General features: G+C 48.0%; 1 protein-coding gene across 19 annotated transcripts in view; it reads left to right on the forward strand.

Annotated features, from left to right (window-relative positions):
• Nucleotides 1-24023, forward strand: part of PITPNM2 (phosphatidylinositol transfer protein membrane associated 2) — a 124348-nt gene that overhangs the window by 82864 nt on the left and 17461 nt on the right. For 14 of the 19 annotated variants that reach the window (XM_040080742.2, XM_040080737.2, XM_040080738.2 and 11 more), the window contains 11 exons: nucleotides 2407-2730; nucleotides 5591-5686; nucleotides 8839-8943; nucleotides 9794-9864; nucleotides 12475-12719; nucleotides 13167-13356; nucleotides 14340-14459; nucleotides 14777-14988; nucleotides 19463-19638; nucleotides 19989-20159; nucleotides 22089-22238. In XM_040080742.2, the coding sequence (XP_039936676.1) occupies nucleotides 2407-2730; nucleotides 5591-5686; nucleotides 8839-8943; nucleotides 9794-9864; nucleotides 12475-12719; nucleotides 13167-13356; nucleotides 14340-14459; nucleotides 14777-14988; nucleotides 19463-19638; nucleotides 19989-20159; nucleotides 22089-22238 (1860 nt within the window). Of the gene's footprint in view, nucleotides 1-2406; nucleotides 2731-5590; nucleotides 5687-8838; nucleotides 8944-9793; nucleotides 9865-12474; nucleotides 12720-13166; nucleotides 13357-14339; nucleotides 14460-14776; nucleotides 14989-19462; nucleotides 19639-19988; nucleotides 20160-21009; nucleotides 22059-22088; nucleotides 22239-24023 lie in introns of those variants that run through there. The other 5 variants (XM_040080748.1, XM_040080751.1, XM_040080749.1 and 2 more) reach the window with 2 other exon arrangements.

Raw genomic sequence — 24023 nt, forward strand, 5'->3', positions numbered from 1 at the left:
GAGGGGTAAAGGCACAGCAGCTGTGGTGCCCTGTAGTGCCATCCTATTTTCAAAGGAGCAAAGCTTTAAGGAAGGGTGGTTTGGGATGTCTAATCAAAGGGATGTGAGCAGGGCACACGGGGAGGTCTGTGGGTTGGCAGGAAGCAGTGCAGGCGATTTTTGAGATCTAAAAAGGCAGAGAGGAACTTCAAGAGACTTTTTTTTATCCCCAAGTGGTTTTCATGTTCCCTGTGATGTTAGTCCTTTAAAACACAGATCGGTGGCATCTGTGTCTCTACACAGGGAATTTCTGAGGAGTTGAGGCACCCATACATCAAGGCTGGATTCAGGAGCAGGAGTGGAGCCTGCTGAGCCCTTGAATGGGGGAAGCTGTGGGATAAGAGCAACATTCCCTTCTGTTCTGATCACAATCTGTTTTCGAGGTGTTCCAAGCCAGATAGAAGTGGATAGGTGTGGAAGTCCAAAGGGTGGTGTGGTGTTGGGGACAGCAAGAGAAATGTTTTCTTGGCTTTCAGTGTGGGTGTGATGTGAATTTAATCTTGGGTTTTAAGCTCTGCTGGTTGTCAATCATAACAGGAGGTGAAGAGGCTAAAACATTTCTCCTGTAGTTCTGCAAAAAGTAATCTGGCAGGGGAAATAACTCTGAATCTCGACTTGGGTTGAACAGAATTAAGGTGCTGAAGGCTGTCATTCTGCCCCCAGAAGGTCACACTCTGCTGGCTCAAGCTTGCCTCTCCCTTCTGAAAGTCAGTCAGCAAAATGCATGAAATATTGATGGATTTAATCTTTCTGTGTAAATGAAGTTCAGGTTGAGCTGGTCCATGGCATTAGCTGCTGATCTCAGTGGCCATCTCCTCCTGATAGCCTGGCTTGGGATGGCTGGCATTAAGGACTGGCCAAAGAGCAGAACAGACAAAAAACTGCTCAGACCTCAAGGAGATAAACATAAAAAATATGCTTTTTGTGTGTGTAAGAAAACAACCAAACAAACAGTGATTGCTGAAAACAAACTGGATCTTTGGGCTGAACATCACAGAAAGTGTGGCAGCAGTGGGATTTAAGGTTCTCTCTACAACAGGGAAGCCCATGTTGCTGGAAGCACCTGAGAAATGCTGCCTGTGGTGGGACATCCCCCTCTGGCCATGCTCCTGGAGATGGACCGTGCCTTAGGAGGGATGTCTTTCCTCGTGGTGGTGCTTAGAGAGCTCGATCTGCAGCTCCCAAAACCTAAATGATTCAAATGTAGCCTGTTGATTGCTCTCTTCATCCCCCTGACAGCAAATCCCACTGGTGCTTTGGGCTTGTCCTTCAACCCATCTCTGCCTCAGTTTCCTAGTAATTAAAGAGGAGGCAATATTAATTGACAGTTTATTATCAGAAAAACTTGCAAGGATCAGTTGGTTGGTATTTACAGAAGCTTGAAAAGCATCATTACTGCTGAGTGATCCCATCAGGAATAAATAGCAGTTTGGAGTTTTGACCTGTTGTGAGCTTTTAAGGAATAATATTGGTGAAAATCCTGCGTGACTCTTTAAGTTTTAAAAGCCTTGGGGGTGTGATGATGTTAGTGAGTGAGGCTGAGTCTTGAGGAGAGTATCTGTTGCCTGGTAAGATGCATTGTGTGTTGATACTGAGGCTGTCCTTCCTTTCAGATATGTGATACATTGAAATATTTTAAATTGGCTTTACCTGCTCCATTTTTCTCCTGCATCAGAAGACAGATGGTATCTGCAAAATAAAGCATTTTTATTCCTTCCCTTATTTTGCTTTTTATCCCATTATCTCAGAAGCTCCCATTTGTGATGCTGTTTTACTGATACATAGAAACCAGGTGCAGAAAACGGGTTTCCAAGGAAAAGGAATGGAGTGGGATGCGCTTCTGTAATGTAACAGCTGGGGAGGGCTGTGGAGCATTCATCGAGGAATGACTTGAAACTCTCCAGGATTTAAGAAACAAAACAAACAAAAAAAATCAGTGGCTTTATTTTTTGTTTGTTTGTATTTTTGTTTGGTTGGGGGTTTTTTTTGTTACTCCTGGTAATACATTTCACTTTGAAGGTGGGATCCAAATGTTAGAACTTCAGGGAGTTGAAACTGTGGTCTGTGTGTGGCTCCTCCTTGGTGGAGCAGGCAGCCAAAGTCTTCCACCCAAACTTAGGAAATCCCTTTCCAGATTAAAAGCAGTGCCAGAAGACTGGCTGATGTCAGTGCACAGTTGATTAGGAAGAATCGAGGAGATGAAGTGCGTGAGGTGACCGCTTTTCCACCCTGACTGCGTGAAGGTGCAGCACTGCGGGCTGGATGTCACTGTAATGTCCCTGCCATGGCGCAGTGAGGCTTTGGGAGGGGAACACGTTGGTTCCTGCAGTTTGTAGCTCTGGTGACGGGGACGTTTTGGCTTTGCAGGCCTGAGGAAGGTCATGGTCCGGGCCCACCGACAGGCCTGGTGCTGGCAGGACGAGTGGTACGGGCTCACCATTGAGGACATCCGGCAGCTGGAGAAGGAGGCCCAGCTGATGCTGGCCCAGAAGATGGCCCAGTTCTGCGGCGAGAATGACCCAGAGCAGCACGGTGTCAAGGACACTCCTGGGGAGAAGGACGTGGAGCCCAGCACGGGGTCACCTGCAGACACCGAGGACGCCTCTGCCAACAGCGACGCGGCCTCCGGCAGGTCGCTCACCAAGCAGTGGTCCACCTCCTCCAAGTCCTCACGGTCTTCAAAGAGAGGAGGTAAGATGCTGCCAATGACTCGCTCTTCTGAACTCATGGAGGTTGGGCTTTTGGGGAGGTTGGACCGTGTCTCCTTGTGGCACATGCCTTTGGGACAATGTCCTGTGAGTCCTGTTAGCTCAGAGGCCTTCTCTGCTGGCTCAGTCTTCTCAGGCGACCTGCTTTGGGTTTGGGAAGGTTTCTAGTCATCCCATAACTGTGACTCAGTGTCACGTGGCCGAGTTGTTGCCAATGTCAAAAGCACAGAATCTGTAAAAACACCTGTAGAGGAGCAGTCAGGAGCTGGCTGGCAGCACTGGGGCTCAAAAGACAGCCAGCAACACAGAGTTAGTCCTTGTTACCCAGGAGCCACTGGTGGCTTTCTAAGGCCCTTCCATGGTGCTCCCTTCTGGATGTCTGCTCATCCTTGATACCCGTGTCACAGCAGGTACCTTGGCCAGGGTTCTGTGCTGCCTCCTGCCTGTCATTTCAGGAGGGGTGTTTGGCTCCATGGGGCTGCACACAGTGAAACATTTCATCAGCTATGGGGGGGATTAAGGCAGGAACCCCCAAAGGTGCTGGGGGCTGCTGCCTTCCCCTGGTGATGATGTGCTGTAGCGGTTGGGAGACAAGACCTCACCGTGGGATTGTGGATCACGTCTGCATTCCCTTCGAAACACCATTCAGGAAGCTTTGAGGATTTTGATGTTAAAGCTCTGCTGTGGATACCCTGTAAGGACTCAAAGCTGTGTTTTGGATTTTGTTACTCACTTCTCCCTTGGGACTCACCTCGTTTTGCTGCATTTCCCTTCTTTGGACCATTCTGTACAAAGGGGTGAATCCCCAATGAGTTGCAGCCTCAAGGTTCAAACCCTCATCAATTCCCTCTCTGTTTAGCCAAGTGCTGCAGGTAGCAGGGAATAAGCAGCTCTCACTGCAAGAGAGGAAAAAAAAATAAATCATGAAAACCCCAAGGGGCAGCATTTCTTCCCATGACGGTGGAAGGGAACATCTGGGTGACTGAAGCTTCTCCATCTCTAGCATATGCACGAAATATCAGGAGTTGAGTCTCCATTTTTATTTCCCACTCCATCACTGATTTCATCGCAGGGTGAATGAGAGAGGAGCAGTAGTTTTACCTTGCGATGACTCACTCGAGTGAGCCCCAGGGAAGAACCTACCAGATGCTTCATAAATCACTGCATAAAGATAAAAATACTGGCTACTTTGCCTGCACCAGGATTTTATATTGATGCACCCATCTCCCATTATGCTCTTTGCACAAACCCCCTCTTCCACTGCTGACATATTCACTGGGACCGGGAGTTTTCCGACCTCTCAGGATTTCACTTGAAGGTTTTCACTGGGAGCAAAGCGTGAATTTCTTTTCAACTGCAGAATGTCTCAGCTTTTACAAGGAAAAGTAATGAAAGAAATTAATTGTGATGTGCTGGGAAATACGTCACACAGATATTTTAATCCTCCTTCATGCTGGCAGCACATTACCATATGGAAGCAAGGAGGGCTGTCGCGACGCACCGCCACCTCCAGCTGAAAAAAAAAAAACCCTTTTATCCAAAAGGTTTTCCTTTTCTCCGCCACCCGAGCGAGACCTCTGGTGATGGCAGGACCCTTCTCGCCCTCCCATATGTTATTAGGTGCTCTATTTTTAACACCTATTATGCGAGTGCCTTGACGTCACTCGGGCGTGAATTAGCGCTGCTCCGCCACCTCCTCGCTGGCTGCTCCCGAGGGTGGGCGGTGGGATGCTGGGGGCTGCTGAGCTGCAATTACATGACTCTGCACAGGGTCTCCATCCTCCTTCCATGTGACAGCCGTGTGGGGGATTAGAAGAATTTTACTTACACGTTCAACTCTGTTGGAACAATAGCATGAAAGGGCTCGTGCGGCTGTCGCGGTAACCGGAGCCTTTTGGGCTCTTGTATATGCTAAATGAGAACTTGTCAGTCTCCTCAGGTTTTTGCTGGCTTAGGTGGCTGCTGTGAGTGCTTTGTGTGACAGGCACGAGGGGACAAACCCTCGCTGCCTTCGTTCTCTGGACAGCGCTCGCTCCCTTCAGCAGGCGGCTGCTCTGAGACAACTTCAGCCGAGAAGAGCTCGGGCTGGATGGTTGCTAAATTATAGCTGAAAAAAAGAAAAGAAGAGGCCATAATGTGTTTATATTTAGCTCAGAGTATTCTGGAGGGGAAGTGAAAGGGAGCTGGTAAATGTGAGAACCAGGAGGGCAAACAGGACTAGAACCAGGAGGGCAAACAGCACTAAAAGGACTTTGGGGTTTCTCCTCGCTCTGTCAGGACCGCCGCTCCACCAGCTCCCTTTGAAGTAGTCGCATAGCATGTTGTTTAAATCATTCAAGTTTAAAGTTTAAATAGATATCTAATCCAATTTGTGTGGAAGCAATTTCCTTCCAGAAAACAGATTATTCCTCTCCAGGCTGCTCTGCTGAGCTACCCACCCGAAAGTTAGCGAAGCAGAGGCATGGCTTGTGTGCTGATGAGAGGCACAGAGAGAGCTTCCAATCAGCCTGCTTCCTTCCTAATTGCAAACTTTAAAACCCAGCTGATTTTGCACGTCCTACTAACAATTATAAATAGCTGCCATTCAAAATAGCAGAAGAGTGATCCAAGCAGCTTTGCTTTAATGTAGCATCTTGCTGGCAGGTTCTACCAACAGTAAACAAACAGGGATCTGTAAAGCGGTACACTGACATCACACCAGCATCATCGGGGTTTTGTTTTTTGATATTGCAGCAGTGAATTTTCTTAGAGAACACATGATTCTTCCTCCAGCAAAGATCATGTTGGGAACTCTCCGTCTTGTCGATGTAGCGTTTCGCATCAAGCTTTTTTGTTTTTTCCAGCAAGTCCCTCGCGCCATAGTATCTCCGAGTGGAGGATGCAGAGCATTGCCAGGGATTCAGATGACAGCTCAGATGATGAATTCTTTGATGCACATGGTATGTGGAGCCTAAATCACCATCGTTTCTTCCCTGAAGTGGTGGGGTAAGAGAACGGAAGGCATGAAGGGCGGGGGGTGAGCAGGGAAGGAAGCGAGACGTCTTTGCTTTGAAGTCTTTTCCTATCTGACCATGACATGCAGCTTCAGTGCAGCTTCTTCCTGCATCCCCCAGCAGACTCTTACAGTAATGCAGCACCATTTCAGGTGTGGTCTGAGCTGTTTGAGGGGATCTTGAACCGTCTTAGCCCTAGGGGCTGTATTTTATTTGGTGCAGATGAGTGTGCGTGAAATCCAGCGATACTAACTGGGCTGTGGGTGTGTCCTAATGATTCACTGTGACTGATTATTTTCCTAATTTGTTTTTCTAATCAGTAAGAGGTTTGATTAATTGTCCTGTCTGGGCCTGAAGAGACCCAAATTTGCCTTTATTAACTCCTCATTCTCCCATTCCAAGAAATACAACAGCGAATGCAGCAAGGTACTTCAGGTGCCAAAATTAATCAGTGTTGATTCCAGAATTCTCAAAGTAATTTTGATTATCTGTATTAAGAGAACACTGTTACATTTTTTTCCTATGTGTATGTGAAGCAGCTTTGTTCCACTGCACTCATTTTATATATTGTACTTAATGCAAATTTAAGTCTGAAGGGCTCCATCTCTATTGACAACAGAGGGACTCTCCTCCTGGCTGATCTGATGGAAGTGAGAGGTGCAATATTTGCTGATGGAGTTGGGAAGTGCAGTTGTTAAAAGATGACACCCCAGTTTTGCAAAGCAGAGTTTCGCTGATGCTCAGCTGAAGTTCAGCCTCCAAAAACGATAGTATTGTGTTCCAGAAGGGTTCTCCCATGAGTGTTTAGGCATGGATCTCAAATTGTGGGGTAGAAAGGGCTGTGTTAGTTGGTGACCTGCAGCTGAAATGGATGGGACACGTGCAAGTTGGGACAAATGTGCCTCCTGCCGAGAAGGGGAAGGGCCAACTTAGTTTACATGTCTCTATTTATTAACTTATGTAGCATTTACAACAAGTATGTGAGGGATTTATTGGAGCAATGTGCATCCAAGGGAAGAGGAGTGAGTCATCCAAACGGCACCGCCGCTATCTACGCGCTTTTTGCCTTTTTAATTACTCAGTAATAAAACTGCGATGGAGACGGCTCTGCCTGGGATCCAGGGCCTCAGGGAATCCCTGGCATGCTCCTAACAGGCCTGGGAAGGGGAATTAACAAAAATGAGCCTTGTGCACCTCTGTTGCAATACTTGTGGGAGGTTGCTAAGAGTAAAAGCAGCTGCTCTCCTGCGAGTCTCCGTGTACGCACAGTTTGTGCTCTGCAGTGGGCGCGGTTGGGTTGAAAAGCCTGCCTAAATCTGGTGGGATTTTGGCTCATGAGTCCAAGCCTCCGCCTGTGTGTGCAGCTGAGCAGAGCCCCATCCCCAGGAGGGACCTCTTGGTGCCCCTTGGCCCGCAGAGACCCCGGGTCTGTGAGCAGGGATGAGGCTGTGCTCGCAGCTCATCCTGCCGGGGTTGGTACCATGGGAACTGGCAGGGCTCAGGATGTGAGTCAACAGCCAGCAGAGTTCCTCAGAAGTGCTTCCCATACACACACACACACACATTTCCTCGCAGTGCAGTGGGCGGAACCTGAGCCCCAGAAGATTCCTTGTCTCCAGCTTCCCACTCACCCTCATTCACTGGCAAAGATAGTGACAAATACACTAATATCGAATATCTATCCTGTAATAAATGCTAATAATGGGAGTAATATCCCATTCGGGGATCACTTGAGCAGCAGTAAGGGCTGTAATTAGACCTCTCAAGGAATTAAGTTTAATATTTAGATTAAGTTGGTGGAGGAGCTTTGGGCGCAATCATCCTCTTAATTCTCTGCCAGCACGTGTGTTACAGGTCTGTGCTTTCCACTTGCTCTGGACAGGCAGCTCCTCACTCCTGTGTGCAGGGAAATTGGGATTTACTCTAGTTTTTTCCATGGCTGAAAAAGGAAATGGCATGCTGGTGCAAAATTTCCAGGTTGCTCTCTTTTTATGGTCAAAGTTGAAATAGAGACTCCTAAAAATAATCGGGCTTTGCTTGGATCTTCTCTTAGTGCCCTTCATGCAATTTTGGTTTTAAGCTATTGCTCAGATTTGCTGAAAAGATTAATATATTTCATAAGCTTTTTTTGTTCCCCATTGTGGGATTCTTCCAGCTAATTATTTTCTTAGTAACTGTACAGCAGTAAGAAAGGGGAAATCCTAGTCTGGGACTCTGAAGATTACAGCTTTTAGATCTTCAATACATCTGTAATTACTGCCGTTATTACATTTATAACTCTTTATTAAATTTACAAGCCCCAAATTTTCAGGAAAGACATACTAAGCACAGAGGTATAAATAAATTAGAAACCACTTAACCATCGTAGCCGCAGAAGGTACATCCTCAACGGAGGAGAAAAAAAAAAAAAAGAGAGAAAGGAGAGCTCCCCTTTGTATGTCTCTTCCTTTTAATTACACTTCTAAGAACGTCATATTTTTGGGACCCTTATTCTTTATTGACTATGGTTGACCTGAGCCAGGGGACATGGAAGATACTTGAGGCAGGAAGGAAAAGGCAGGTCCATGCTCTGTGTCTCATCTCTTGAGGAAATCAGCCTGGGGAGTTCACATTCCCTTTACTGCTCCTGCCTTTTTAGGTGTTTGGTCCTATGAGCAGCAGTGATCCTTGTCCCTGCTTCCCCCAGAGAAGTCCCAGAGCTCTCAAACACGGCTGGGAGGATCCCAGTGGCAATCTTTGCTTTTCCTCTCCCGAGCTGGAGCATTCTGGCTGCTTTAGCACCATCAGAGAGAATGGCAAGGCAAAGCCAAACATGGTACCTTAGATGGTAGCATTAAAAACCCAGGTGACTTTTCTCTGTGCTTTAGGAGTTTTGTTTGTTTAAATCATGCAACTAAAACATTTTGTTTACTTTTCAAAAGGTGCTTTGGTTTCTATATAACAAAAGCTGGTGAAGTATATGGTTTATTTTGACTTAAGCTTTCCAAATGTGTATAGATTGCACAGAGTTGTGGGTTTCATTTAAAATTCTGGGTTTTGCCCTTTTCTGTGTATATATTTTTGTGTTTGTGACTCTCAAAAAATCTGGTTTTTTAAAGAGGACTTGTCTGACAACGAGGAAATGTTCCCGAAAGAAATAACCAAATGGAGTTCCAACGATCTGATGGATAAAATTGAAACCCCCGAATGCGATGATGTCCAAGGTAATTCTTTTCCAAGTACAAACTGCATGTGCTATTTTACAGTATTTCCAGGCAATTGTCACAGCCTCGTTGTGAACAAGGTAAAACTTGTTATCCTCGTCTCACAAAGGGAGAAGCTGAGACAGAGCATAAAAATGACTGCCTGGTGCTGCTGGAAAAGATTTGCTCAGTGGGAGCTGGGATAGCTTTTGATTCTCTTTTATTTTCCACGTTGGTTTGGCTCCTTTCTGTGACAGCCAGGATTCTCTCATATAATGATGAAATATCCCAGCTCTGTCTCAAATGACTTGAATTTCTCCTGGCTCTTCTTTCCTTTTGCTCCGTCCTTTGTTCCTGACTGTATCTGCCTCAGTTTTATTTTCTGCTCATCATTATGAAATGGTGAAAGGAAGCTGTAGCTCCTCAGCCAGAGCGATTCACGGTGGAAGGTGACACTCAGGCTTTTTCTACAAAGTCAGTCTGTGTAGGCACAGATGTAGGAATACATCAGATCTCAACTCCCCAGCATAGTTCAAGCAATTCCTTTTATTTTCCCACAAACCAATCATTTCTGACAGCCGTGCAGGGATTTCCCATTGTTGCCACCCTTAATAAAGCAGCGGTACCGGATGCCTGTTACAAGAGAAGAGCTCACTAATGTCCTCAGCTCTTACCCAGGTTGTGAGAGATTGCTGGAGAATAAATGACCCAGCATTGCCCAGCCTTCTCAGGTGGAAGGATGCAGGAAGGAGGGAGAGGATGATTTGATGAAATAATGAAGGAGATGTGAGACATTGGAACAAGCAGTGGAAGAATGTCTTTGCCAAAGAGCATCTGGCAGCGCTGACATTTTACACCTCTGTGCTTCCAGGTGACTTGTACCAGGAGACATCAGCAGAGTACCACGTTGGCTCCAGCGTGGAGAGGCTCAGCATCATCGAGGTGGGTGCTTTGCTTTCCTGTAATGAGATCCTGTGCTGCTGGAATGTCTCTGTGTGGGATGAACATGAGCTGTGAGCAGTGTCTGGTCTCCATGTGCTGCTGACCCCCAGTAACACCTCTGTGTGTCCTGTAATTCAGATTTAAGGGATTTTCCACCCGTCTTTTGAACATCATATAGAAGAGGCTGTGTAGCTTGCAGGCAGCATCAGGTATCCAGCTGGAAAAAAATTATAATCCTATGGGGATCAGAGCAGCTGGAGGCTGGGCAGAGTTATCCTGCAGTGCCAGATGTGCAAGTGTGGATGTGGGAGAACACCAAGGGGCAAAGGACAGCGCTCACTGTGGGACTGTAGCCACAGAATCTTGTTTGGAAACCAGTTACAGCACAGCCTATGTCTGTACTCTGAGCAAAATAAGAAATAGATAACACCACACTGACCCAGCCCAGCTTTCTAGACTTCTGCAGCTCAGAATCCTGGTGAGACAGCCCGGGCTGGCTGTTCTCATGCTGCCCTTCAGCAGCTGCCTGTCTGTGCTGCAGGGGTGCTGTAGCTGCTTTGCAGGGTGCCTACATTGTGTCTGAGCAGTCCAGCAAAGATCACGAGCTTTGGAATTCCTGTCTGTGCCAGGCTCGAAGTTCATGGTGGTTTGGCTTTTCCATAATAGACTGAGAGCTCAAGGGCCATGAGGAGAGTGGGTGGCTGGGAGGGGAACAGCTCTGGCCACATCAAAATAAGCAAGTCACAGCCCAAAGATTTCTCTTGGAGCTCAAGATGGTGTGGGAAACTTGTCTTCCTCAGAAGGCTGTGCAAACTCAACCCCCTCCTGTTTCTGCCTTCATTTTAGAGAAAGAACAGACTTCAAAGTGAGATGAAAAAGACAGTTATTTGTAGTTGTTCACAAGCTGTCTGCTAAAATAGTATGAAATTCCTGTGCCACCAATTGCAATGATTTTCGGGTTAAAAGCTTCCCTCACCCGAAGTTGGTTCAGGATTTAGGTGTTTTAAGAGGCTCCAGATCTTACAAGGAAGTTCTAAGTAGTTACCTCCACCCTTAAACTAATCAGCAGTTCCCCACTTCCTTTAGAGCAGAGGGTAATGAACTGAAAGGTGCCTCCAAATTACTGCTGATAAACTTCTGCATGACCTGAGCTCGGTGACTCATGTTGTTCTCCAAATGAGCACTTAAAATACTTGTCTGGAAGCAGGAGAAGTGCTGAGACGCTTTGAGGGCTCCTCCTGTGCTTCCACCCAGGGAAAGGTTTGCTGTGCAGGTGCTAAAACTGGAGTCAGAGAAGGTTTAAAGAGCAGGCACGAGTACAGGGGAATGGTGCTAAATAATTCAAGGCCATTCTTACGCAGCAGGTCTGGAAAAATCGTTATTACAGACTTGGATGAGAATTTTAATACTTCTGGTGGGCTGTGTAGTAAGACAAGCTTTAACATTATCTGGCAAAAATGTGATCTAGTTGTTAGGCTGCTAATGTGTGCCTGGGCATGCTTTCCTCCCACCAGCAGGTCTGTCAGGGACTCAGTTTCTGCTCAAAGGACAACAGGTGATGAAGATGCTAAATTAGAACGATTTGCCAAATGGAAAACATTGCTGCCCTCCACCCTTTCCTTGCCTCTCAGTGGCAACAGGGAGTCGCTCAGGATGTTCTCAGATGTTGTCTCTGCTAGACAGGGGTCGGGTTCTGAAGGGTTTGCACAGATCTCACAGGTGTGGGATGGAGGGTTTGAGTCCGTGTGGGAGCTGTAAACATTGAAAGCCCTGGTAGCAAATAGATATTAAAAATAGTTCCTGCTCTGTTGTGTTACAGCGTGTGCACATGGATGCTCTTGTACCTGCCTGGGGCATCAGGACTGGGCTTACAGCTCTTCTGGCGGGGCGTTAATGGAAGGATACAATTCCCTCCTTCCCCCAAATTACAGCCTATCTGTTTAGGCAAGGAATTGGTTCAACACCATAAACAAATCACCTGGACAGCCAAATTAAACTCCCTCACTGTGTTCATGCAGCACTCTCCCAGCCACATGCTGGCCATTCCTTGGGTTATGGGGTCGTGAACTTTTTTCTTTTCAGTTCCTCTCTTGCAACAGTTGAAGCAAATCTGAAGTCTTATTTATAACTTTTATGTTAGGCAAACATGCAGTGACTGATCTTCCCACAACTTTCAGTAACCTGCCACTTGCTGACCTGTTTGATCTCATGTCTTAGTTTTGCTGAATGTGTTTCACTGCCAACTGCTGCAGCTGAGCTCAGCACCACACAAAAAGCAACACCCATCTCTTATTTCTGTATTTTTCCACCCTAACGTACACAAGGACGTCTTTACTGCTGCCATGTTTTACCTGGATACAATTTTATGCAGGTTTTGTTTTTTTTTTTTAATTTCAGCATTCCCTCTGACAAGTCAGACTGAGGCTGTGTGTGCATTTGTGCATGCACAAGTGTAGGATAAGAGACCTGGAAGGAGTACTCAAGTTCTCAGCGTTGTATTGTGGTGTATCCGATGGCCTTTGCCATAAATTAATTTGCCATAAATAAAGCACGAGTCACACCCCTTTGAAAAACGAGCGTTTCTGTGTGCTCTCTTCCATCCCCACCTAGGATGAATCAGTGCAGCCATTAATGCAGCCAAGTAAAATCCATGTCCTCCTCTTGGTCCTCCACGGAGGGAACATCCTGGACTCAGGAAGTGGTGACCAGAGCTCCAAGCAAGGGGATGTCAACACCATCACGACCGTGTTTGACACGGTGATGAGGGTGCATTACCCAGCTGCTCTGGGACACATTGCCATCAAACTTGTCCCTTGCCCAGCCATCTGCTCCGAAGCATTTTCCCTGGTGTCCAGGTAAGTTGATGCTGTTTTATCATGGAGTGGGGGTTTTTTTGGTGTTTGTTTGTTTTATTTGTTTCCCTGAGATGTTCTGCGTGTAGCATTGGGAGCTCTGACCAGGCTTTGAGAATGCATTTATTAATGTACCAGTGAGGCATTCAATCTCGATTTCATACTTAGCTGCAGTGAATACAGGAATCATGCAGCACAAGTTCTGAGATTGATTTATTCTAATTAATCCAATAAATACTAAGGATTTAATTCCTTGTCTGGGGGTTGTTCTGTCAGTGTAAGTATGTTGTCCTTGAAGATTTACGTTTGATGGGAGGGGAAGATTTATTAAGCTCTCACCCATTCACAGAGGAATAAATGGCCTTTCTGTCTTGAGGCTTTTTTTTATGAGCCACTGTACTGCCTGCAAGTTGTTTTCCCCATATTCCCACTGTCTCTTGCCCTCTGCAGCCTCAGCCCCTACAGCTATGACGAGGGCTGCCTGTCCAACAGCCAGGATCACATCCCCCTCGCTGCGCTGCCCCTGCTCGCCACGTCCTCCCCGCAGTACCAAGAAGCCGTGGCCACTGTCATTGTCAGAGCCAACCAGGCCTACAGTGAGTTCATCAAATCCCAGGAGGGCACCTCCTTCAACGGCCAGGTGAGCCAGGGGCTGCTCAGGCCACAGCCAGAGGATGAACAAGTGAAACAATTTCCTTCTGAAATTCTCTTTGCCTTAAATCTCTCAGGAGGGATGGAAACACGACAGCGTTGGGCTGCAATAAGGAAATGTTGTGCTTTCCATTTCTTTCTTTCTGAGAGAGAGGGATTATTGCTTGTGTGCTGTCCTGAACCTTTGGGACTGGAGGCAAAGGCTGAGTTTGTGTTCAGAAATGAAGCTCCAAAGCTGTGAAGTTAATCAGGTTTCAGCATGGCACACCTTGCCCGAGCAGGAGTGCTGCCTTTATCACTAAACATGGTCTCGTCCCCACTGCAAACCAAGGCTGTTTAAGCATTCCTGGCTTGAAAGGACCTTCAGCAGCTCCTGCTGGAGCTGTTGCACCCATGGGTTTATTTTTTGAGGCTGCTGCACGCCGTGAAGAGCATGACTGGCCCTCACACCTCTGGGCAGAGTGACTCCCTAGCCCCACGAGGGCAGAGGTATTGGAGGGGCTGTCACAGTGCCCTGCTGTCATGTGGTTTATCCACCCTGAGCTTCTTCCCAGCCAGCCCTCTGCTGCCCAGGATCTTGGTGCTTTACTGTGCCTGTCTGCTCATACCCTTGGAGGCAGGACCCTGAGGTAGCACGGGCAGCTGGCACGGGGGTCCAGCTTGGTTTCTGCAGTTGGCACCAGGATCAGGGCTCTGTGTTGCTGTCCTGTTGCTGCAGTTGGCTGGTGGGGGGACAGCCAGGACACCTGAGCTGTGTGAGAGAGTGGAAGTCTTCAGGCAGTGATGGATTTCATGGGCTGAACAGTTTTACTGATGAAGGCACTGGGCCTCCTGTTACTGCAGCTTGTCCGGCTGCGATCCAGCGCTCTGTCCAGCTGTTAGTTCTGAACTGAAGTCAAGAGACTATTTTTTTTTGAAATTTCCTTTTTATTCCTCCTCCCTGTCCTCCCCTGCTTCTGTTTCCTGTCTCAGGTCTGCTTGGTAGGGGACTGTGTTGGAGGGATCCTGGGATTTGATGCCTTATGCTACAGCAATCAGACCGTGTCCGAGAGCCAGAACAGCAGCCGGCGAGGGAGCGTCGTGAGTGTCCAGGTAATGCTGGCTCCCAGTTCCTCCACAGAGCCTGTTTTTAGTGAGGATCTCCTGAAGCAACAAAGAATCTGTTCCTTATCAGTGGCAGACATGTCTTAGTGTGCATATGGGTGTCAGTTTGGGTGTGTTTGCGCTAAACAGGGATGTTTCACCCTCTGGTGTGAAGCATCCGCCACGCTTGAGGGAGTGATTGGGCCTGAGATTCTGCATTGGCCTCAACTGGATCTTGGGACACGTGAAGAAAGGAGGATAGGAGGGAGGTGTTACAGTGTGGGTGTATTCTTAATTCAGCTGAGTCCATACATTTCAAATGCCAGGACACCGACCTTCTGTCTCCTGGAATAACGGTGAACAACAGCCACTGTTCCGGTGGCTCTAATCTGGAAGCCAGCAGACACCTCAGCAGGAGCAACATTGACATTCCTCGTAGCAATGGAGAAGATCCAAAGAAGCAGCTGCCACGAAAAAGGAGCGATTCATCCACATATGAACTGGACACGATAAAGCAGCATCAAGCCTTTCTTTCAAGGTAAGATTTAAGATTTGGAAGGGACAGAGACAGCAGAGTCCTGGAGCTGAGGGTGGCGTATCTGTGGAATCTTGGTGTTGCTTTGTCATCCTGTGATAAGCAAGGTGGAGGAAAACAATTTAGATAAGAGAGTTCACGATTTCAGGGTGTTGTATATGCAAAAAAAACCGAAAAAAAACCCTAACAGCTTTCTTGCTGAGTGGCACTGAGAGAATCCAGCTTCTCTGCTGCATCGATGTTGCAATGGCAAGAAGCCCTTTGAGCTGTTGTGTGACAAACAAGGCAGTCAGGGAACTGCTGCCCTGCTGGGCTCCGAGTGTGGGATGGAGGTCAGAAAGCAAATGGAGAAATCGTGTTAGGGAACTCGGCGAAGCAGAACTGGGATTCCAGCTTTGTATTAATTTGAAAGCATCTCTGAAACCTGATTTTGAGTTATTGTGTCCCCTGCCAGGGCTGCTTCATTGCACCAAGGACATGTTTCAAACTTGTTACTCCCTGTTGAAGTCCCCAGTATCACATTTTTAAGCTTTTTCAAATGGGCATTCAGAAATGTGTCTGTTAACATAAGCCATGGTATTTTCACAGCAGTCTGTCCATGGCCACTGGTCATTCAGGGATTATTTCTCTAAACCCAGAGGATTTTTCTGACTGAATCTTCTTCTTCAGCCTCTGGAACTAGACAGCCCAGACAGTTTTCTCCTGCAGGCCTGGAGGAACTGCAATAAATATGTTCTTAATCCCTCTCCTCTCACATCCCAGGGACTGGGGAGCAGTGTCCCCCACGGCAAACCCCGTTACCTGCACTGCAGCTGCGTCCAAGGCTGCTCCTTTTGCCCTCTGCTGAGCTGAAAGCTTCCCCTGCATTTCTCCCCCTCCATCACTACTCGGAGTCATTGTTTTAGCACAGGGATTTGTGTTGTCCTGCCACGTCAGGGCTCTTTTGTAAATGATTTATAGGAGAGAGAAGGTATCGAAGGGAATGTTTTTGGTGCACAGGGACAGGATATTCAGAGAGACAGCTGCATTTACACAATCCACAATAAGGTTCTTGGCTATTTCCAGCAGGTTAATAAAAGGCAATCAGGCTCTTGTTCTTGCCTCCTCAAAACAGTCTCCTGTATTACAGGGAAAATATGAGTTGTGCAAAAATGTGCTGATTCTCCTCCTTGTTATTGACCTCAGGGGCACAGACTCAGTTAAGGAAATCAGGCTGGCATCTCGATGAGTTTTTACACCTATTTTAGAATAAGTGCCGGGCCTGATGTGGGTAATGGATTGCTCATTTTTTCGTTCTAAATAGCTTTGTGCTCGTCCTTCCTGTTCCATCTCTGCAGGGCTCTGCCTGCACCCAACGTGCAGCACTTGTGGGTCCCTGGCAAGAGCTGTTGGGCTTTAGTGGGGTGACAGAAAACCTCTCTTTAGACCTTGGGCTAAAAATTAGTCTTTCCAGAGCTCAAGACATGGATTCCTTCAGGGCAAGGTTGAAGCTGCAGTAGGAGCTCTCTCTGTGTGCCCTCACTCAGCTCTGTGGTGCAGGGAGAGGCTGGAGAGCAGGGATTCACCTCATCCCTGGTGCAGGAGAGCCTGGGGAGCAGGGATTCACCTCATCCCTGGTGCAGGAGAGCCTGGGGAGCAGGGATTCACCTCATCCCTGGTGCAGGGGAGGCTGGGGAGCAGGGATTCACCTCATCCCTGGTGCAGGAGAGCCTGGGGAGCAGGGATTCACCTCATCCCTGGTGCAGAGGAGGCTGGGGAGCAGGGATTCACCTCATCCCTGGTGCAGGGGAGGCTGGGGAGCAGGGATTCACCTCATCCCTGGTGCAGGGGAGGCTGGGGAGCAGGGATTCACCTCATCCCTGGTGCAGAGGAGACTGGGGAGCAGGGATTCACCTCATCCCTAGCACAGGGGAGGCTGGGGAGCAGGGATTCACCTCATCCCTGGTGCAGGGGAGGCTGGGGAGCAGGGATTCACCTCATCCCTGGTGCAGGGGAGGCTGGGGAGCAGGGATTCACCTCATCCCTGGTGCAGGGGAGGCTGGGGAGCAGGGATTCACCTCATCCCTGGTGCAGAGGACGCTGGAGAGCAGGGATTCACCTCATCCCTGGTGCAGGGGAGGCTGGGGAGCAGGGATTCACCTCATCCCTGGTGCAGGGGAGGCTGGGGAGCAGGGATTCACTCATCCCCTCCTGCATGTCAGCAGGACGTCACTCCCACGCCCAGCCCTGGTCCTTGCTCTCCCAGGCAGCAGCAGCAGAACCCCTGTTGGCCTCTGCCATCAAGGAATGATTTTTCCCATACAAAAACCGAGCCCTGGTGTGACGTGGCTCCGAGCAGGAGGTTGGCAGAACAGAGCCAAGTTTTCCTCCAGGGCTCGGCAGACGGGCAGCCTGGCACACAGGGACCTCTCTGTCCGTGCCCGCTGCAGATCTCAGCCTGTGCCAAAGACACTCATTTTTATTCATGTATCAGACCTACCCACTTCTCTGGGATAATGCCCAGCAAGCCAGAGCAGCATCTGGAGATTACAATCACACGTTTATTTTTAAATTCAGTCCTTCTGCACAACTACATTATTCCTGGCTGCGCCGTACTTGCATTATTGTAAATGAGTTGATTTGCTTCTGAAATCCATAAGCTCTTGTTTAATTAATGCACACAGTACATCTGCTGCTCTTTAAAGGGAGAACAGGGCACTGTAGGTTGCTTGAAGCATGACAGATCCAGAGTTCCCCTTGGCTCTCGTTTCTTTTGATTGCTGCAAAGACCATACCAAGTTCCCGGCTGAAGGAGTGAAGGTGCCCCAATTGCTCCGTGCTGTGCCTGCTCTGCCTCTTCCCTTCCCCACGAAGAGATGCTGTGGGGAGCTGTGTGGGATGCACCAAACGCTCCCTGCACCCATCCTGCCGTGGGGAAAGCTTTTCCTCCGGCGCTTTTGTTGGAATCCCGCCGCTGTCACCCTGCCTCGAGCGGAACCCAGCGCGTTCGAAATGACTTTGCATTCCTCACATGCAGCAAAGCATCGCGCTGCATCTTGTTAGCTGAAGCACTTGCAGCTCCAGCAAAGGTGCCTTGTTCTCAGGGCTGTTGCAGGGCTGTGCAGCTCGGCACTCTGATCTCAGGCAGGCTCCTTTGCATCACAGAAACAGGAACGGGCTCGTTTTAGCCGTCACTGCTGTAACCTCCCGTTCCTCCAGCACTGTTTTGACTCCCCGTGATGTGTGTGTGTCTGGCATAAGCAACTTATCATTCCCTGGCTGGGAACCGCGGGAGCAGAGCCGTGTGTGCAGCTGCAGAGGGAACATGACAGCGCAGCAGGAGCAGGGGAGGCTCAGCATCCTTTGGGAACGGCGTTCAGCACGGGAGCTGTCTCTGGGATGATGCCTTCCTTATTTGCCGTGGCAGGAAAGCAAAGGCTGCCTGAAACCCGGCTTTCTTCCCCAAAAGGGTGAGCGTTTGCAGCTGCCCCTGGGCTGTGTGTGAGGGGTCTGTGAGCAGCTGCTCTGGTGCTGAGGGCGGTGGGAACAGCCCTGGTTTGGGATCACAGCTCTGCTGGGCTGTCACTGCCCTCAGAAGTGACCTTGAGGAGCCAGAGCTGTTGCATGTGAGGGTGTGACAAGGACTGGTCTCCACCTGGGGTTTGTTCTGGGGCCACAGAGCCAGCAGGACACTGTGGGATTTGCATCGTTCCCCACTCCAGGCCAGTAAACTTCATCCAACCCAACTCTTATGGTATCCATTTCTCCTACATGTTTTATGGAACCTGTTCTGATGCTTTTTAAAGTGTTTGCAAACACCCTCTTAAGGCACTGCTGGTACTGCCTTCAACTCCCTGCTTCTATTTATAATGAGATAGCCCACTACAGCTGCCACTGGAATCTGTACAACCTGGAGAGCAGAGGAGTTTGCAGCTTTGTGCTTTTGGGTGGGAATAGAAGCATCTCAGAAAGCTTTTTGTGAACCAGGTTATCAGTGTTACACATCCGTCATTTCGCTTTCCCAGATCCAGATTGCAGAGAAGCAACTCTCCCTAATGTGGGGGTGGATTCCCAGGATTTTCACCTAAGTATTCCTGCTGCTGCTTCTTCAGTGTCCAAGGGAAATGTGAATTCAAATCTCTGTGTTAAACCTGTGCATTGCTCAGCCTTCACAACACAGAGGTGGAATTTTCCAAACAGATTTGACACCTGAGAGAGGGAGGAAAAGCTGGACATGTTCTATATATTAGCAGCAACCACGATTGTGACTCCTTAAAGAAAAAACATTTTGAGGAGATGGTGTGTAAATGAACTCACCTGGAGCTTGGATTTGCACATTTAAATGATGGCACTGCAGCGGGGTCATTGTGGCTTGATTAGCACAGTTCCTTCACTGAGGGGATAGAAATTATATCTGCTGTCAATCACTAATCCAGGCTTTAATTGTGAAAACACAGCGAGGATATAATTCAGACTTTATTTTCTGTTCTTGTCCCAGTTTACATTCTAGCGTCCTGAGGAACGACCCCACGTCCAGGCGATCCAGCAGCTCCACGATGCTGGATGGAGCAAACATTGGGAAGTTTGACTTTGAGATCACCGACTTCTTCCTCTTCGGTTCTCCCTTGGGTCTGGTGCTTGCACTGCGGAAAACTGTAATTCCAGCCCTTGACAGTAAGTCCTGGTGCAAACTGCTCCCTTGGTGGGTGCTGTAAGTGCAGGAGGAGTCTGGTTAAACCCAAACGTTTCCATATCACATTTAGTGCACCGTGAAGAAGCAGATCTGCGTGTGCTCTCTGCACCGCCGATTCTGTCCTTGCCAAACGTGAAAAGTGCCGGGCAATTCTTGAGTCTGTAAACCTTGTAATAAATTGTTTCACCTGACTGAACTAGGAGATGAGGGAGATGATCAATCTTTTGCAGTTTCGTAACTCGACAGTTGTCCTTTCTAGAGACAAATATTTACAATACTCTAACAAATCATATTTTGGTACTTGAGGGATTTTTTTTTCTTGTCTTTTTAGTCTTTCAGCTCAGACCAGCTTGTCAGCAGGTCTATAACCTGTTCCACCCTGCAGACCCATCTGCTTCACGCCTCGAGCCTCTTTTGGAGAGGAAGTTTTACCTTTTACCTCCCTTCAATATTCCCCGGTACCAGAGGTTCCCGCTGGGCGACGGCAACTCTGCAGTTTTGGGTAAGTCCCTCTGGATCCGCTTTTGCTGTTTAAAGGGTTACAGCCACACTTTACATGAAGTTATCAACACGGTTGGAAATGGTGAGAAAGAGAGCTGGCCCTGTAGCATTAGCCTTGCTCCTGATTTACCAGGAAAGGAATTTCCTTCCAGTGAAACCCCTGCCTTGTGTCCTGTGTGCCCTCTGTTTGTCACACAAGGGCCTCCAGCTGCTGAGGGTCATGAGGTGGTGACCTCTCTGTAAAAGCCTTTGTTTTACACCCAGACTGGTGCTTGTGATTGAGAGTGAATGAAACACAATTGAGTTGGCAGAATTTAGGACTTGGAGGGCCAGAGAAGACTGGAGGGAGCTTCTACAGAGAGATGATGAGATGATTTACTTGTTTGCATCCCCTTTGTCTAACATTTGAGTCATACAGGATTAAATTAAGAGGACTGTATATCTAGAGCCGGATAATTCTGGTGGCCCTCTGCACCATTTTATAGTTGAAAATCCAAAGAAGCGGCCTTCTATATCTATCAGTGTCTTCAAATATAATTTCTCGATCTAGAGATCTGATTTGTTAAATGGGCACAAACTAAACTCCATGCTTAGTGAAGTGAATAAAATGATTTCTGCAGGCCCCACTCACTTGTCAAATTTAGCCAAGATCTTGCTGCAACACTTTTTAAAAATGGATCCACCCACAACTGCATTTGTACCCAGGCCAGTTACAACAGCTCAGGGAATCTATAGCAACTTGAAGAGCAAATTGCTTTTTGGGTGTATTCTAGGTATCAGCTGCAAGGGGCTTAGTACCAAAAAATTACAGCTCAACATCTTACCTTCTTTCTCTTAAATACATTCCAAAGCCCCTGTTCTCACCAGAGGCAGAGGCCCCAGGGACACTACACCTGTGTTCTGGTTATCATTGTGGACAGCAGCAGGAACATGAGAGCATCCCTGGACCTCTGAGTTGGCTGTGCTTGGAGAGACACTTGCTATGCAGTGAAGTTAAACAGCAATTAGCTCTCCTGTGAGAAGGGCAGAGCGATTGCAGAACCTCCAGGTCTGAGCCTTGTTATTTTAAGAGATACTGCTCTGCCTTGATGAATAAAACGGACAAAAAAACAGCTTTAAATTCTCTTTTCCTGTAAGACAAAGCCTCTTCATTTGCTTATCAGAATGTAACAGGCCATTCCTTTGCACTGGAGTCCGTGCTGTGATGGGCACATCACCCACAAGGACTGACCATGATTCACCAAGCTGCTCCTGAAGTTAGTGTTCACTGGAGGGCACTCCAGAAAAGTTAATTGCTGCCATAATTAAGCTGTACGTTTTGCTGATCACGTAAAATGCTCACTTATAATTGGCTTTGTACAAAACCTTGTGGAACGCTGCTTGTGCACTTCTCCTCGTGCAGGTAGCTTTTTTGAGAGTCCACAATTCAGAAAGCCTCTCAGGCTGGGTTTTTTCCCCCATTTGCCCATCTCTACTAAATGCTGGTCCCTGTTTCATTTCAATGAACTTGCAGAGTAAAATCAAACTCACATCCCTGCTTACTCCCGTGCTTTGCACTGTGTAGGCTGTGAGTCTGATTCTTCCCTTACAGCATATTTTTTCCACTCATAGTCAAAAAGACTTCTCTGGATCTGCTGCGTATTTATGGATTTGGCTTCGAAGGGGGTGAAGATGCCTCCATTTTGTTGTTGAAATGCCATCGTTGTGTTCTCCTCTGCTCCCAGTTAATCTCTGATGTTGGTCTGTTTGGAAATCCACCCCTGTTTTGTTTCTTTTACTCTATTTGAAGGTTGTCTGTTCGTTGAAGACTCATAATTAAGCGCTGGGGTGTAACTGTTTGTATGTTTAACACTTTGTGGCCGCATGTCTGTTGTTCTTTGTCCTTCTGTTATGTTGTTTTGTTTTTTTTTTTTCCCCCATCTGCTTCTAGTTGAGACAATCCAGAACAATCCCATCCTCCTCATGGAAAGTAGCCCTCTGGGTGCTCTCCAGCACCAGGACAGCTTCATGGAAACAAGTATCCCCGTTCCTGTACTGAATTGGCAAGATGTTTCCAATAAAAGTGCTGGTTGTGCTGAGTGTGTGTAATCGACACTTTCGTATTGTCTGTGCTGTTGGGTTCTTGGGGTCCTTTTTTTGGAGATCACACTGTTGCCTTCTGGAGCTGAAATCTTCGTGCTGTGTCTCAGGCTGCGCCACGCAGAATAACCACAGGGGATCACACTGGGAGAGGCGCTGTGGGAAAAGGGCTTGGGGTTATAAACTCTGTCCCACCCTGGTGCTGATGCTGGAAGGGGAGCTGCTGCCGTGCTTGGTGCTGCTGGAAAGAGGCTTTGGCAGAGACAGCCCCTGGTGGCCCTGCTCAGATCCCCTGGGAAGCGGTGTCCTGCAGCGTGCAGCTCCCCAGCAGCCACGAATCACCGTGCCCTGATGTCCGTGTCACAGCAGGTTTTGTCCCTTTGAGTATTTCATGTTTGGGCCCTGGTCGTGGCTCTGCTGGACACAGCACAGAGGCTTTCAGACCCCAGGGTGGCTCTGCCTGTTGGTTATTTTAAATTAATTTCTTGTCTGCTGCCTTAAAAGCAAAGTTCGATGCATTTGTTTTGCCTTATTTTCCATCATCAGTGCTGCATGGCCTCATTTATTCTGATTGTGGCTGGTGCTACATCTGCAATTTTGATGAGATTTGCCTTTGTTTTGGTTTTTTTTTTCTTCCCCGCGTGTCTCACTTGCCGTTCTCATTCCTTTCTCAGTGTTTTGCATCGAGAGCTGGGTTCTGCTGCCCTCTTTGTCTTTAACAAGCCGACCCTCACTGTCCCTGAGCAGTTTGGGCTGTTATGTGGTCATACAGGATGGCAACATGGCCGAGTTTTCTGAGTTTTTTTCTCTCCCCCAGCCTCCTGGAGGTGGAGGGGGGTTTTAAGCGTGCAGTTGCCTGTGCTGTGAGGTTCTGTGATGAAGCAGAGGGAAAGGATCTGGTGCTGTTAATGAATCACTTTGGAGGTCCCTGATGAAATGCCGTTTCCCTGTGAGCTGATACTGCCTGTGGTCAGGACAGAGCCTGTAGAAGCATCCCTTGCTCATGATAGGGGGCTGGAATTAGATGGATTAAAGTCCTTTTAACCCAAACCATTATAGGATTCTATGATTCTCTGCTTTTTACATTGTGGGTCAAGAGCACAGCGTGTCCAAGCAATTCTTGATGTGCAGCAAGTGCTGAATCCCAGTTCAGCCACTGGACTGCAGGAGATTTTCCAAAATTACCAAAACTTGTGGACAGCAGAAGTCTGTTGCTCTTGATCTCAGGGCAGTGACTGCAGCGTGCCCAGCACTGACCAGGGGTTTCAGTGCAAGCAGGGCCTGGCCTGTGCTGAGCAGCTGCTTGTCTTTTCTGTGGTTTTTAATCTTTTTGGTTTTATTGAACTGTACACATTCTTTGATTGCTCTCAGTATTTCCCACTTTGGTGCAATAGTTCAGTCTCCAAATAGCACATCTCAAAATCTGTCATTCAGGATTTACCTGAGAGGACTCAGGGCTGTTCCCTTATAAGAACATGGATAAACGAGTCCAGAAGTGAAAGAGCACAGCACCAAAATGAGTATTAAGGATTCATAGGTAGGCCAAAACAAAAAAAGTGATTTGGCTTCCCATCTCCACTCCCCTGGAAGTGCAGTTAAACCTTGGGCTGGTGTGGGTTGTGCCATGTGGTTCCAGCAGCAGCAGGTGCTTTGCTGGGAGGCTGCTCAGGGCACTGCTCCAGCCAGGCTCCTCTTCCTCGCTCCGCTCCAGTGCCCTGAGTCAGCCCTGAGTCACAGGACAAAGTGCAGTAACCAAGGGCACCTCTGTCCTCGCCGAGTGACACAG

This window comes from Hirundo rustica, chromosome 17 (genome assembly GCF_015227805.2).
Source record: "Hirundo rustica isolate bHirRus1 chromosome 17, bHirRus1.pri.v3, whole genome shotgun sequence".
NCBI lineage: Eukaryota > Metazoa > Chordata > Aves > Passeriformes > Hirundinidae > Hirundo > Hirundo rustica.